The 14505-nt window shown below is 47.1% G+C and overlaps 2 protein-coding genes across 2 annotated transcripts in view; both read right to left on the reverse strand.

The window, feature by feature from the left end:
* C5ar2 (complement component 5a receptor 2) overlaps positions 1-3886 on the reverse strand; it is a 12115-nt gene extending 8229 nt beyond the window's left edge. Inside the window, exon 1 of the mRNA XM_031385421.1 lies at positions 3267-3886. The gene's annotated coding sequence lies outside the window, so the exon portion shown is untranslated. The remainder of the gene's footprint in view (positions 1-3266) is intronic.
* Positions 3887-9766: 5880 nt separating this feature from the next.
* C5ar1 (complement C5a receptor 1) overlaps positions 9767-14505 on the reverse strand; it is a 13901-nt gene continuing 9162 nt past the window's right edge. Inside the window, exon 2 of the mRNA XM_031384192.1 lies at positions 9767-11569. Coding sequence (XP_031240052.1) covers positions 10523-11569 — 1047 coding nt within the window. The 3' untranslated portion in view covers positions 9767-10522. The remainder of the gene's footprint in view (positions 11570-14505) is intronic.

Here is a 14505-nt window from a genome sequence, read left to right on the forward strand (position 1 = left end):
TAGGCAGGGGCTCCACCACTGAACCACACCCCCAGCCCTCCACATTTTTTTCAGACAGGATATCTCACCAAACCTCAAGCTTGCCAACTGGCTCAACCAGATGAGCCAGAGAGTACAAGAAACCTTCTTATCTACCCTCTCATCTGGGATTACAAATGGACACTCCTGCACCCAGTGATATTGCTGTCCTTTACAATAAATCATTTATATTTATGTGTTTGGTTCTATACACAATACATAAAAATATCATTATTTCTACATGTTTGTTTGTTTTTGTGCACAATTGCACACACAGGATGTTTGCATACTACAGCTCACATTGGTGGTCAGAAGACACCTCATCCTCTACCTTCTACCATGTAGGGTGCAGGATATCAAATACAGTTGTCAGGCTTGGCCGCAAGTGCATTTACCTACTGAGTCATCTTGCCCCTAAACTGCTGTTTTGTTTTGTTTAAGACAGGGCCTTACCATGTACCACAGGCTGGCCTGGAAGTTACTATGTAGATAGACTGCCCTCAATCAGAGATCTGCCTACTTCTACCTCCTGGGTACTGCAGTTAAAAGCTTGGTCTACCAGGAATGACTTACTTTTTCATTTTTATTTATGAATTTATGTATGTCTGTTTAAGTGTAGGCCACGTTGTGCAGTTACATGCTGGGGCCAGAAGAGGGCATCAGATTCCCTAAAGCAGGCGTTCGTAAGCCCCCTGATATGATGGGTGCTGGGAACTCAGGATCTCTGAAAGAACAGTGCATGTTCTTAACCACTGAGCCATTCTTCAGCCCCAAATTGCTACTTTTAATTATAAGCTGGGGGTAGTGATGTACGCCTTTAATCCCAACACTCTGGAGGCAGAGGGAGGTGGGTCTCTGTGAGTGTGAGACCAGCCTTACCTACACAGCAAGTTCCAGGATAGCCAGAACTACATAGAGATATTTGGTCTCAATAATAATAATAATAATAACAACAACAACAACAACATACAAGCTGATGAGAAAAGAGATGGTGGTGAATTTGAACAAATCTCAAGAACATTCATGGACTGGAGAGATGGCTCAGCGGTTAAGGGCACTGACTAATCTTCCAAAGGTCCTGAGTTCAAATCCCAGCAACCACATGGTGGCTCACAACCATCTGTAATGAGATCTGACCCCCTCTTCTGGATTGTCTGAAGACAGCTACAGTGTACTCACATAGGATAAATTTTTAAAAATTTAAAAACTTAAAAAAACTGTTCTTTAACATTCATATATAAATGTCATAATGAAACACATTTTTTAAAGACTTATTTATCTATTTTATGTATATGAGTACACCATTTCTCTCTTCAGACACACCAGAAGAGAGCATCAGATCCCATTACAGATGGCTGTGAGCCACCATGTGGTTGCTGGGAATTGAACTCAAGACCTCTGGAAGGGCAGTCAGTGCTCTTAACTGCTGAGCCATCTCTCCAGCCCAACTGATTATTTTGTATGCTAAAAGTGCAATTAAAAATGGGAAAAACTACCATGAGATACAATCCTGAAACCTCAATAATTCGGAGACCAGAGCAGGAGGACTGCTATGAGTGTGAGGTCAGTTTGGTCTACCTAGCATGTTTCAAGCCACCTTAGGCTATACCATGAGACCCCGTCTCCAAAAATCAGAAAACCAGGCTGAGGATGGGACTCAGATGGAAGCATGTTCACCAGCACTGAATAAACTAAACACTGGTGACGCATCCCTATCACATCAACACTTGAGAGGTGAAAGCAGGAGCGTAAGCTCAGCGCCATCCTAAGCTGTGAGTTTGAGGCCAGTGGGCTACAGGAGATCCTGGAGAGAAAGAGACAGAGAGACAGAGGGAAAGAGAGAGAGACAGAGACAGAGGTGGAGAGAGAGAGGGGGGGAGAGACATAGAGGGAGGAGAGAGGAAGAGAGGCAGAGACAGGGAGAGACAGAGAGGGAAAAGGAGAGAGACAGAGAAAGACAGAGACACACAGAGAGACAGAGACAGAGAGAAACAGAGAGGGAGAAGGAGGGAGGTGAGAGACAGAGGGAAACAGACAGAGAAGGGGAGACGGAGGGGGAGAGTCAGAGAGGGATGAGGGGGTGTGCTGATGCTCACTGTGTGTGTATTCTGCTTCAGAACTGTCAGCCCCACCCATCCCAGACCAGAAGATACATTATCACACTTTCCCAGAACTTGGACTCCACCCTGTGTAGGTGCCAGCATGTTCCTGGTATCTACTGCAGTCTGTGGGGTTCAGAAGGTATTTGGTGAGTGAAAGAATGAATTAGAAAACCGGGGCCTAAGAGGGCCAAAGGAGCTGCTTAGGGGCTGCAGGGGGAGGCTGGGGAGATACAGTGCTCATCCCGCAAGCCTCATGGCCTGAATTTCATTCCAGGGACACATGCGGCAGAAGAACATGCCTGAGTCCTGACTTCTATGCATATGCAATAAATAAATGCAATATAGAAAGAAAGACACACACACTTGAGCTGGTATACACACACACACACACACACACACACACACGAATCAATTCATAAAATAATTAAAAGAAAATATATGAGAATCACAAAATAATTTTAAAGAAGAAAAAATACAAAAATGCAGTGGAGAGCAGGGAGTGCCCTGTGTAAGAAATAAGCATTCTTCTGCTCAGAGCTGGGCTCAGTGAATACTCTTATGGAATGTGTTCAGCTTACAAGAAGCCCCAGAGCTTTCTAGACCTGACATGTGCCCACCTCTACCTAAAGTGACCCTTGCTGTTTTAGGAAGCAGGAACATGGAGTCAGAGGGCTGGCCCTCGGACACACTGACTTTTAGAATTCTGGGTCCAACCTGCAGGGATTCCTGAAAGAGAGGGTGTGGCTCCACAGAGTGTGGACGAATGGTTTCTGGGGGGCTGACTTGGCTGTTACGAAGCATCTGGGACGCGGTGATGTGAAGATTCAGGGCTGGGGGTGTGGCTCACTTGGTAGAGAACCCAAGTCCTGAGCTTAACTCCCAGCACTACAGAACCTATATTCTATGATCCTGGTACCCTGGAGGTGGAGGCAGGACGCTTGGGCGTACAAGATCACCGCCACTACATAGTGAGTTTGAGGTCAGCCTGGACAACACAAGCTCTTGTCTCAGAAAAATACAACATATATATCTCATCTGGAATGCTAATTCGGACTCCCAAGATTTCAAAATGAATGCTTCTGAGAAGCCCAAATCGTGAACCCCTCCACCCCTTCTCGCAACCTCCTTTACGCCTCTCTTCCTTACCTTCTCTTCTGACTGGTCCCAAATTGGATGAATGCCGCTCACAAGCACAGCAGACCTCAGCGGCTGCAGGGAAGCCGGGCGTATCTCCACCAGGGACAGAACCAGGCCTGAGTCTCAGCAATCCAACCCTTCCCCAGATCCTATGGGATTCTCCGAGGGCCCTGCTGCAACCTTCTTAACCAGGAAAAACAGGCGTGGCCTTCTCCCAGCCCCAGGGAAATATTTGTCTTTTCTTCCTCCCGTGAGTCACAAATTAACCCACAGACAGAAAGGTCGGAAAAGCCTCAAATGTGGAGAGGTGGACGGTGTCTCCACCCGCAGTCTCACTATTATCAGCTTCCTGGAAGCCAGATGTGTGTGGGCTTTGAACAGCAAGGTCTAGAGGGAGGGCTATCTCTGAAACCACTTCCCACCCACCCTCGGCACTAAAGGGCCCCTGAGGTTCTGCGCCCACTAAGTACCAGCGCCCACTAACCCAGCCCTGACCTGCTGCGCTATTCTCTGCCTCTCATTCCTGCCAGCCGCAGACTCTTAAAAATGTTTCCTTCCTCAAATGCTGTGAGGAGGATAGCCCAAAGTTACCCCTCCTCAGAAAGATCAAGAAGCTGAGCCCAGGGCCTGAGGTTTCCAGGGAACAGAAAATGCAAGTGCTGTCGTGCAGTGGTGGCACACACCTTTGATCACAACACTCTGGAGACAGAGGCAGACAGATCTCTGAGTTTGAGGCCAGCCAAGCCTCACAGAAAGAGTTCTGGGACAGCCAGGACTACATAGAGAAACCCTGTCTTAAACCCCAATTTGCACACACACACAAAAAGTCCTGTCCCCTTCCTGGGCCTCTGTTTTGTTTTTTGTTTTTTGTTTTTTAACCTGTAAAGTGGGAAGACTTAGCAGGCATAGCAGAGCACGCTTGTCACTCCAGCATGCTGGAGGCAGAGGCAAGGGAGACCTCATGGTGGAGACCTATCGGGTCTCCACGGGTGGATCAGTGGGAACGTGCTTGTCACTCAACCTGAGGTTGAGTTTCTGGAACCCATATAACAGGCACGTTCAGTCGAATATGCATGTGATGCCAACATTCACACAGGAAGATAGCCAGAGAGATAGAATCCCTGGAAACGTGGGCCAGCCAGCCTTCACCACTGCAAGCAACAAGAGTCTCTGTCTCAAAGTAGAAAGGAAAGGTCTAGAATTAAAGCTAGCCTCTGACCTTCATATGCAAACTGTGACTCTCACAGGCCCATGTGCACAGACATTTAAAAGGAAAATTATTATTAGATATTTATTATTTATTATAGTAATAATAATAATAATAATAATAATAATAATAATGGCAGCAACAACTACAAAAAAGAAGTTGACCATAGTGGCTGGTTTTGGTTTGGTTTGATTTGGTTTGGGTTGAGTTGGGTTTGAGACAGGGTTTCACGTAGCCCAGGGTGACTTCAAACTCACAGAGATCCGCTTCCCTCAGCCTCCCAATTGTTGGGATTCAAGTGTGCCCTAAATTACACTATCTTAAACTATATACCTATGGCATGGTGCAGTGGACACTGAGCAAGACATGGCCTCAACCATGACGTGGAATCTCTTCACTCAACAGTTTCTGATGGTCGTATTTCTCGCTGAGCCTTGCTTAAGGCCTAAAGGAGATGTAGTCATGAATTCTTCTGTTGATATTTACAGCATAAAGTTATGCTGTTAGAGGAAATTGCTTCTGGGTCAAGACACTACAGACTCTGTGATGCGGGCCTCTCTCTCTCTCATCCTGAGAGGCCTCTGTATTCTCTATACCTCAACATTCGAGACTTACCTGGTCAACAGATGTGCCAAGATGATATAAGATCTGGGGCAGTGCACAGCTCAGTGTTAGGGTATTTACCTAGAATCCTCCAGCAAAGAATTGGGGGGCTGGCTCAGCAGAACATCTACCAAGAACCCACCAGTAAGGGGCTGGGGCGTGGCTCAGTGATAGAGCCCCTGCCTAGAATCCCCCAGTACATTGGTTACTTTCCTAACCTGTAATAAAATACCATGATCAAAAGCAGTTTATGGAAGAGTTTAATTTGGCTTATGGTTGTAGAGAGTGAGTCAATAAAAGCAAGAAGGCATGGAAGCAGGAAGCTCGTCAATCACATGTTCACCCACACCCAGAACACAGCGGAAGGACAGAGGAAGTGACGTGAGACTATAAATCCCCAGAGCCCATCTCCAGTGACCTACTTCATCCAGCAAGACTCCACCTACTAAAAGTTTTATAACCTCTTCAAACAGTTCCACTAACTGGTCAAATATAAGAGATTATACGGAACATTCCTCATTCAGGCAGTGATGAGTCTGGGGTTCAGTGGTAGAGATGAAGAATTTGAAGACTTAGTGAAGGAAAAACCATGAAACAACCAAGTGTTTTCAATTATACCCTTACAGTCTAAGACCTCAACATGTTTCTGGGGTGTTCTACCTCTGAGCCACGCCCCCAGCCCCTCACTCGGGGATTCTAGGCAGGGCCTCTACCACTGAGCCATGCCCCCAGGCCTTCACTGGGGGATTCTAGGCAGAGAGGTTCTACCACTGAGTCACGCCCCCAGCCCCTCACTGGGGGATTCTAGGTAGGGGCTCTAACCATTGATACAAGCCCCCAGCTCCTCACTGGGGAATTCTAGGCAGGAGCTCTATCGCCCCTCAGACTCAAGGGTATTTATCTGTCTCACCTCTCCCATGCTAAGTTACAAACGCAACCCACAGTACCTGGCTCTGTACCGGGCAAATCCATATCCTGGGGCTGGAACTCATATTCTTATGTTTGAATGGCAAAAACTTTACTCACTGAACTGTCTCCCAGCCCCTCATATTTCACCCCCAGAAGACTCTACTGCAGTGTAATAGCTTCCTGGATGTGAGCTCCTGGAGGTCACCGTTACAAGGGAAGGCAGCTCTGGCCCCAGGCCTTGGATCCCTGCATCCGAAGAACATAGAGGTGTGTAAGACCCAAGGGTCCAGAAGGCTGGGGCTGGGGGAGGGGAAAGAAAACACTAGAGTCCACCAAGCTCTCAGCCCACTTCCTTTCCTTCTCACTTCCCCTTCCAAACCTGTTGACATAGCAGATTCCACAGGCCACACATTTGGCAATCCCCTGGACTCTGCCAACTTCTGTTTTGGGCAGCGTTGCTTAACCCTAACCTGCCTGGGGGTCACCTGGGGTGGGGGGTTCCCGCCATGGCCATCATTGTATGTCCAATTTTTTTCTTCCTTCCTTCCTTCCTTTCTTTCTTTCTTCCTTCCTTCCTTTCATTCTTTTAGATTAATTTATTTTTGCCTTTGGTGCATGAGTGGACTGTCGGTATATCTGCATGCTACACACATGCCCGTGGAGGCAAGAAAATGGCATCGGCTCCCCTGGAACTGGAGTTACAGACAGTTGTGAGCTGCCATGTGGGTGTTGGGAACCAAACCCCAGGTCCTTGAAAGAGCAGCCCGCCAATGCTCTTCGACCACCAAGCCATCCCTTTTTGTTTCATTTTGTTTTTGAACCAGTCTCTCTATGTAGCCTGAATTCACGGAGGTCCACCTGTCTCTGCCTCCCAAGTGCTAGGAGTAAAGCTGCTTGTTACCAAGCCTGGCTGGGATTTTTGTTGTTGTTGTTTGTTCAGTTTTTTGTTTGTGTTTTCAGACAGGAGCTCACGTAGCCCAGAATGGCCCTTATAACCCAGGCTGGCCACAAACTCACCTTGAATAGATGAGCCCCATACCTCCACCTCTTAAATCCACCATGCAGGTTTGGTTTCTTTGTGTGTATATATTTGTTTTATTTTGAAACCAAGTCTTACCATGTAGCCCTGGGACTGACCTGGAACTCACTAAGTAGACGAGGCTGGCCTCAAACTCCCAGAGGCCTGCCTATGTCTGTGCCTGGAGTGCTGGAATTAAACGCATGTACCACCACACCCAACCACCATTGGAGATTTTATTCAGTGCTGGGGGTGGAACCAGAGGCTTGTGCGTGTTAGGCCAGCACTCTACCTACTGAACTGAAACACTTTGTATCCTGGGCCCAGCTCTTTTTTTTTTTTTTGTTAATATTTATTTTTATTTTATATGTATGGGTGTTTTGCTGCATGTATAAGTGTTCAGCATGTGTGGGGTTGGTGTCCATTATAGATCATTAGGAGACACTATGTGGATGCTGGGAACTGAACTAATCCTTTAAAAAAACAGTGGTTCTCAACCTTAGTGATGCTACGACCCTTAAAGACAGTTCCTCACGCTGTGGTGACCGCCCCACCCAACCATAAGGATATTTTCATTTCTACTTCATAATTGTAATTTTGCTAGTTATGAATTGGAATGTAAATAATTTGGAAACAGAAGTTTGCCAAAGAGGTGGAGACACAGAGTTTGAGAATCACTGCTCTAAAATGACAACAAATGCTCTTAATCACTGATCTGGCTTTCTAGTCCCACCCCCCAGTCCCCAGACCCCAGACTCCAGCCCCCAGCCCAACTCTTAAAACAGCATCTCATTACAGAAGGGCCAGGAGGGAGGTGATTCCCTATCTGCTACTTACTCCCTGAACCAGGAAGCTCGAACGAAGCCAGAGAAAAAGATTGATGGTAGGGTGCTATGGGAAACTGAGGGCCATCACAGGGGACTCCCTTAAGGAGGAGACACCTGGCAAGAAGACAGGATGGGAGCAGGATGGTCCTTGAAAAATGTGTTGGGCGACCAGGAGATCAGGGGAGGGAAGAGGCATGGACCCAAGGAGGCAGGGGTTGGGGGGTGGGGGAGAGGACCTAGAGCAGGCAGGTGTATGATAGGAAGGGAGGCTGGGTCTGTGATGGGGAAGCTGAAAGGGCCTGGGTGGGCAAGTTGCCAATGTGGTTTTTCCTGGAATGGAGAAGCAACGGGAGGAAGAGATTCGCAGGGCAGCTGGGACATGAGTGAGTAGGTGAGAAGCTTAGCTGTAGCAAGATAGATGTGACCGATAATGAGAAAAGTCACACGAAGGAGACAACTAGGAGTCAGGGGAGACTACCTAGAATCCTACCATGTGGGAGGCAGAGACAGAAGGATCAAGAGTTTAAGACCTGGCTGGAGAGATGGCTCAGCCGACTACTCTTCCAGAGGTCCTGAGTTCAGTTCCCAGCAACCACATGGTAGCTCACAGCCATCTGTAATGGGATCCAATGCACTCTTCTGGTGTGTCTGAAGACAGCTACAGTGTACTCACATAAAATAAAATAATCTTTAAAAAAAAAAAAAGGTTTAAGACCAGACTCAGCTGTAAAATTAAGGCTAGCCAGGGCTACATGAGATCCCATCTCATAAATTAATTAATTAACTAATTAATTAATTAAATGCTTCAAACTCATAGAGGCCATCCAAAAAATAGAATAAAGCTGGGTGTGGTGGCTCACGTCTTTAATCCTAACACTCAGGAGATGGGGGCAGGCCCATCTCTGTGAGCTCTAGGCCAGCCTGGTTCACATAGTGAATTCCAGGACAGTTAGGGCTATGTAAAAAGATCCTGTCTCGAAATAAATAAATACATAAGTAATAAATGCCAGGGCATGGAGCCTGTAAAAATTCAGTGAGGTTAGCGTCACAGTATAGAAAGTGTCAATAGCAGAACACAGGTAGGTTGGGTCTGTGATACATGACAATCAGTGGTCACATATCCATTGGGAAGAGGAGAGGGCCTAGCAGAGCCAAACTCCAGTGTTTTACTTCATTTGTTGTTTGCTCGGACTTCATGAGGCAGTCTCTGGGTAATCCAGGCTGACCTCTAATGCTCGATTCTGGCCCCTGAACTTCCCACATGCTGAGATATAGGTTTGCACCACCACATCCAGGTCTTTCTTCTTTCACATTTTTATTGTGCTGACCAGAAATTTCAAAACCATTCACATGCTTGCATGATACTTCTGGTGTTGATCTGTACGTATTTTCTAGCCAACATATACACGCATGCACACACATTCGCTAAGCTGAAAGAACACATTATAAGACATCTCTGTGGCCAGTGATATAACTCAGCAGGTAAAGGTGCTTGCTGCCAAGTTCGATTCCAAGGACCTTCATGGTTGCAATGAGAGAACCAATTCCAACAGGTTGTCCTCTGACCTCCACACATATACCATGGCATTGTCCCAGCACCACTCCCCCCCACACACACACAAAATAAATAAATGCATGCTTTATAAAAATTAAACAACACATTTTTGTGCCTTGCAAACTGCACATGGTGGGTCTGATTGTTCTGGCAGCATGTATATACTAGAGAACTGCAAATTCGATCATCAATAGGAGGAGAGGAGCTCAGCCCTGTGAAGGTTCTGTGCCCCAGTGTAGGGGAATGCCAGGGGCAATAAGCAGGAGAGGGTGGGGTGGCAGGCATGGGGAGTGGGGAGGCAACAGGGGTTTGTTTTTGTTGTTTGTGTTTGTTTGGTTGGTTGGTTTTTGGAGAGGAAACTGGGAAAGGAGGAATTTACATGTAAATAAAGAAAATATCTAAAAAAAAAAAAAAAAAAGAATCCCTAAATTTTTATCAGTATTTATTAAGATCTTTTATAGTGGGACTGCTATTAGGTTCTCTCTGATAATAAAAGCTGCATTGAGAACTCAAAAAAAAAATTATCCAGTAAGCTGTGCATAGTTGTTTTTACAAAGCTTCGATATGTTGAGTTCCACTGAATACCATTCTTGAAGAGACAAAATTGTAGAAATAAAGGAGAGGTCGGGCACAGCAGCACAGGTATGCAGCCACAATGCTGGGGGGATGGTCACGGGAGGATCTGGAGTACAAGGCCAGACTAGCCTACATGAGACCTTGTCTCAAAAACAAAACAAAACGAACAAACAAACAAACAAACACAAAAAATCAAACCTGAGGGAAAAGAAGAGGAAGAGAGGAAGAAGAAGGCCAGGAAATTCCCTTGTTCTCTGTTACCCTGCCACTGGAGGTCGTCATTAAGTGTATCAGCCCAGCCACCGCAGGTGGGCAACGTAGCCAAGGCCTGCCTTAGAAAAAAAAGCCAAGTACTATCTTAATGTGATGTTTCTCATCAAGGGAATTTATACCTGTAATCTCAGCATTCGTGAGGATCCTGGGCTCAAGGCTAGTCAGGGCAACTTAAAGAGAGTCGCATCAATTAAACATGCAAAGAGAAGGGAGGAAGGAGGAGGGGCAGGGGGAGGAAGATGAAGGGGAGAGAGGAGAGCTGGGAAAGGAGCGGCTAGGCCAGTTGTGGCTTCTTCTCTACACTGCCTGACTCTTCTGGGTTGAGGTGTCCATCGTGGACCGAGTCTTGCTGTCCCTACCCAAGGAGTCCTCGGAGAGAGCGTTTCGTATGATGCTGGGGAGTGACCTTCGGAGTCGTCCATGGAAACCCTGGCCAGCCATGACATAGATGATAGGGTTAACACAGCAGTTGATGTAGGCCAGGGACACGCACAGGGAATTCAGCTTCTCCACCTTCTGAAAGGTGGGCGACGACGGGGGCAGCCACGCTAACATCACCCCTGTCACCTGATAGGGCAGCCAGAAGACAAAGAAACAGAAGACCACAGCCATTACCACTTTGAGCGTCTTGGTGGAGCGAGTGGCCTTTCGACTCCAGGTCCTGCGCAGGAGGAAGGTGTAGCAGATGTTAAGGGTGAGCAGAGGCAACACAAAACCCACCATCAGCCTCAGGATGGCTATAGCCCTCTCTTTGGTGAATCTACCCTCACCATAGTTAGTACCACATAGAGTGTGATCTGAGTAGGGGTCCTTATGTACCACCCGGAACATAAAGGACGGAATGGTGAGGAGAAACGCTAAGACCCAGGCCACTCCGCAGGCCATCCATGCCAGGCCAGTCCTGCGGACCTTCTGACACCAGATGGGGTTGAACACCAGCATGAAACGGTCGGCACTAATGGTAGCCAGCACCAGGATACTGGCGTACATGTTGAGCAGGATGAGCGAGGGCAGGACTATACAGGCCTTGGCGCCGAAGGACCAGGAGTTATTGTTTATAACAGACGTGAACAGGATAGGCAGTGCCAAGCATGAGAGGAGGTCAGCCACCGCCAGATTCAGAAACCAGATGGCGTTGATGGTACGTCTGGCCTCGAAGGCTGTCACCCACACTACCAGGGCATTCCCGGGAACTCCCACCAGGAACACGGCCGAGTAGATGATAAGGGCTGCAATATCCCCAGGTGGCTTCCTCGGACTGGGAGTACCATCCACAGGTATGTAAGGATCTATGGTTCCATCGTACTCATAGATGATTTCAGTGCTGTTGGTCTTTATGGGGTCCTAGACAAATCAAACAGTAGGTTGTGTGAGTTTGTAGACATGGTCCCAGGGGACTGGGGCATTGCCCATCTTTCTGCGTCTCAGCTCTACCAAGGGATGCTTGCTGAACGCCTATAAAAACCAGTGTAGTTTGTAGTTTTTATTTTGAAACAAGTTCTCTGTTAAGTTACCCAAACTGGTCTTAAACTCACTCTAGCCCAGTATGAAATCAGGAAATCATGCTGGTTCATTTACTTCAGCTGCCCAAATGCTGAGACTACGGGCAAGCCCCCCATACCTGAGCTTTAATCCAGTATTTGGAGTGGGGTGGGGAGGTGATGGAGTTGAGAAAGAGTCTCACTCTGTAGACCAGGCTGGCTCCACTCTTACAGAGTTCCAGCTGCCTCTGGCTCCTGAGTGCTGGGGTCAAAGGCATGCAATGACTGACCAATGAGGTGTTCTTTTAATTTGTTGCCGTCTATGTATGTATTCATGTGCATGCCATAACACACTTGTGGAAGTCAGGGGATAAGTTTGTATAGTCTGTTCTCTCCCTCAACTTCTATGTGGATCCTAGGATAGAACTCAGGTCACCAGGATTGGGGTTTACCTGCTAAACCATATTACCATTGGTACTGTATGAGGGGAGGAGGAGACTGGGTTTCTCTGTGTAGCCCTGGCTGTCCTGGAACTCACTCAGTAGAACAGGCTGGCCTCAAACTCACAGAGATCAGCCTGCCTCTGCCTCCTGAGTACTGGGATTAAAGTTGTGTGTCACCACTGCCCAGCTGATGTGATTTTTTTAAGTGTGTGTGTGTGTGTGTGTGTGTGTGTGTGTGTGTGTGTGTGAGTGAGTGCCCTGAGAGGCTAGAAGAGGGCATTGAACCCCTGGAATTGCATCTGGTTGTGAGCTATCCTACATACGTGCTTGAAACTGAACTCCTGTCCTCTGGCAGGTACTCTTGACTTCTGAGCCACCTCTCCAGCTCCAAGTGATTTTTTTTTTTTGTTTTTTTGTTTTTTTGAGACAGGGTTTCTCTGTATAGCCCTGGCTGTCCTGGAGCTCACTCTGTAGACCAGGCTGGCCTCGAACTCAGAAATCCACCTGCCTCTGCCTCCCAAGTGCTGGGATCAAAGGTGTGCGCCACCACCGCCCGGCCAAGTGATATAGACTCAAAATGTGTATGAGGATTGCCCCGAGTTCAAGTGCTTGACCTATGTGGCCAAACACTCTACACACACACACACACACACACACACACACACACACACACATATAAATAATTTTGTTGTTGTTACTTCTTTTTCATTTAGTTCTTTGACAGAGTCCACTGTACCCCAGGCTAGTCCCCAAAACTCACTATGTAGCTCAAGATGATAAACTGCTGATCCTCCTGCCTCTACCTCCTGTGTGCTGGGATTATAGATGTGTGTGCCTTGAATTTGGACCAAAATCCAAAGTTGAAATAAAGACGGGCCAATGACATCTAGTTTTGAAACACCCCATTGTTGGCAGTGAAGGTTTATCCTGTGGTTGGCATCCTCAGTGGGGTGGGTTTCTACAGGGTGACAATGTGACCATGATGTATAAGCATATTGGGCAATGTGGTCCTTTGAGAACTGTGCCGGATATCTGTGGGTTTGAGGTTTCCTTCTAAACTTTCCTAAGGCTGCGACCCTTTACTACAGTCTCTCATGTTGTGGTGACCCCCCACAACCATAAAATGGTTTTTGTTGCTACTTCCTCTGTTGCTTCTCTCTGAATCGTAACGTAAATACCTGTGTTTTCTGATGGTCTTAAGCAACCCCTGTGAAAGGGTAGTTTGAAGCCCAAAAGCATTGCGACGACAGGTTGAGAACCACTGCTTTAAAAGATCTTGTATTAAAGCGGGCACAGTGGCTCATCGCTATAACCTGGCATTTGGGAACAGGAGGCAGGATGGGGAGGCATTCAATGATTGCCTGCATTACAGAAACCAATCTCAAAGCCTGAAGCCACAGGCTCCAAACCCAGCACAACATAAAACTAGAAATGGTTGCTCATACCCCAGAGTCTGGAAGACACAGGCAATTCCTCCTTACATGCACAGTAATTCTCATTATCAGCCTGGGCTACTTGAGATGGCCTCAAGAAAAAGCTTTATTAAATTTTCTCTTGCCGGTCGATGGTAGCGCACGCCTTTAATCCCAGCACTTGGGAGGCAGAGGCAGGTGGATATGTATGTGTTTGAGACCAGAGTGTTGGACATAGTGAGTTCTAGGCCAGGACAGAACCACTAACAAAGACAGTGAGATACTGTCTTAAAAAAAATAGAGAGAGCTGGAGAGATGGCTCAGAGGTTAAGAGTACTGGCTGCTCTTTTAGAGATCCTGAGTTTAATGCTACACATAGTGGCTCACAACCATCTGTGATGGGATCCGATGCCCTAGTGTACTCATATACACAAAATAAATAAATAAATCTTTAAAAGAAAAAATAGGAAGAAAGAAAGAGAGGGAGAAAGAAAGAAAGGAAGGAAGGAAGGAAGGAAGGAAGGAAGGAAGAGAGAAAGAGAGGAAGAAAGAGAGGGAAAAAAGAAAGAGAAAAAATAGTCCAACATTTTAGTACAGGAGGGGAGCAGCAAAGGCTTCACTCCCAGCTAAGGATAGGCTCTCCTTTGGATACTGGCTGTACTGGCTGGTTTTGTGTGTCAACTTGACACAGGCTGGAGTTATCACAGAGAAGGGAGTTTCAGTTGGGGAAGTGCCTCCATGAGATCCAGCTGTGGTGCATTTTCTCAATTGCCCCTTGTGGGTGGTGCCATCCCTGGGCCGGAGATCTTGGGTTCTATAAGAGAGCTGGCTGAGCAAGCCAGGAGAAGCAAGCCAGTAAGAAACATCTCTCCATGGCCTCTCCTGCTTCCTGACCTGCCTGAGTTCCAGTCCTGACTTCCTCTGGTGATCAACAGCCATGTGGA

The sequence above is a fragment of the Mastomys coucha genome, unplaced genomic scaffold, assembly GCF_008632895.1.
Source record: "Mastomys coucha isolate ucsf_1 unplaced genomic scaffold, UCSF_Mcou_1 pScaffold21, whole genome shotgun sequence".
Taxonomy (NCBI): domain Eukaryota; kingdom Metazoa; phylum Chordata; class Mammalia; order Rodentia; family Muridae; genus Mastomys; species Mastomys coucha.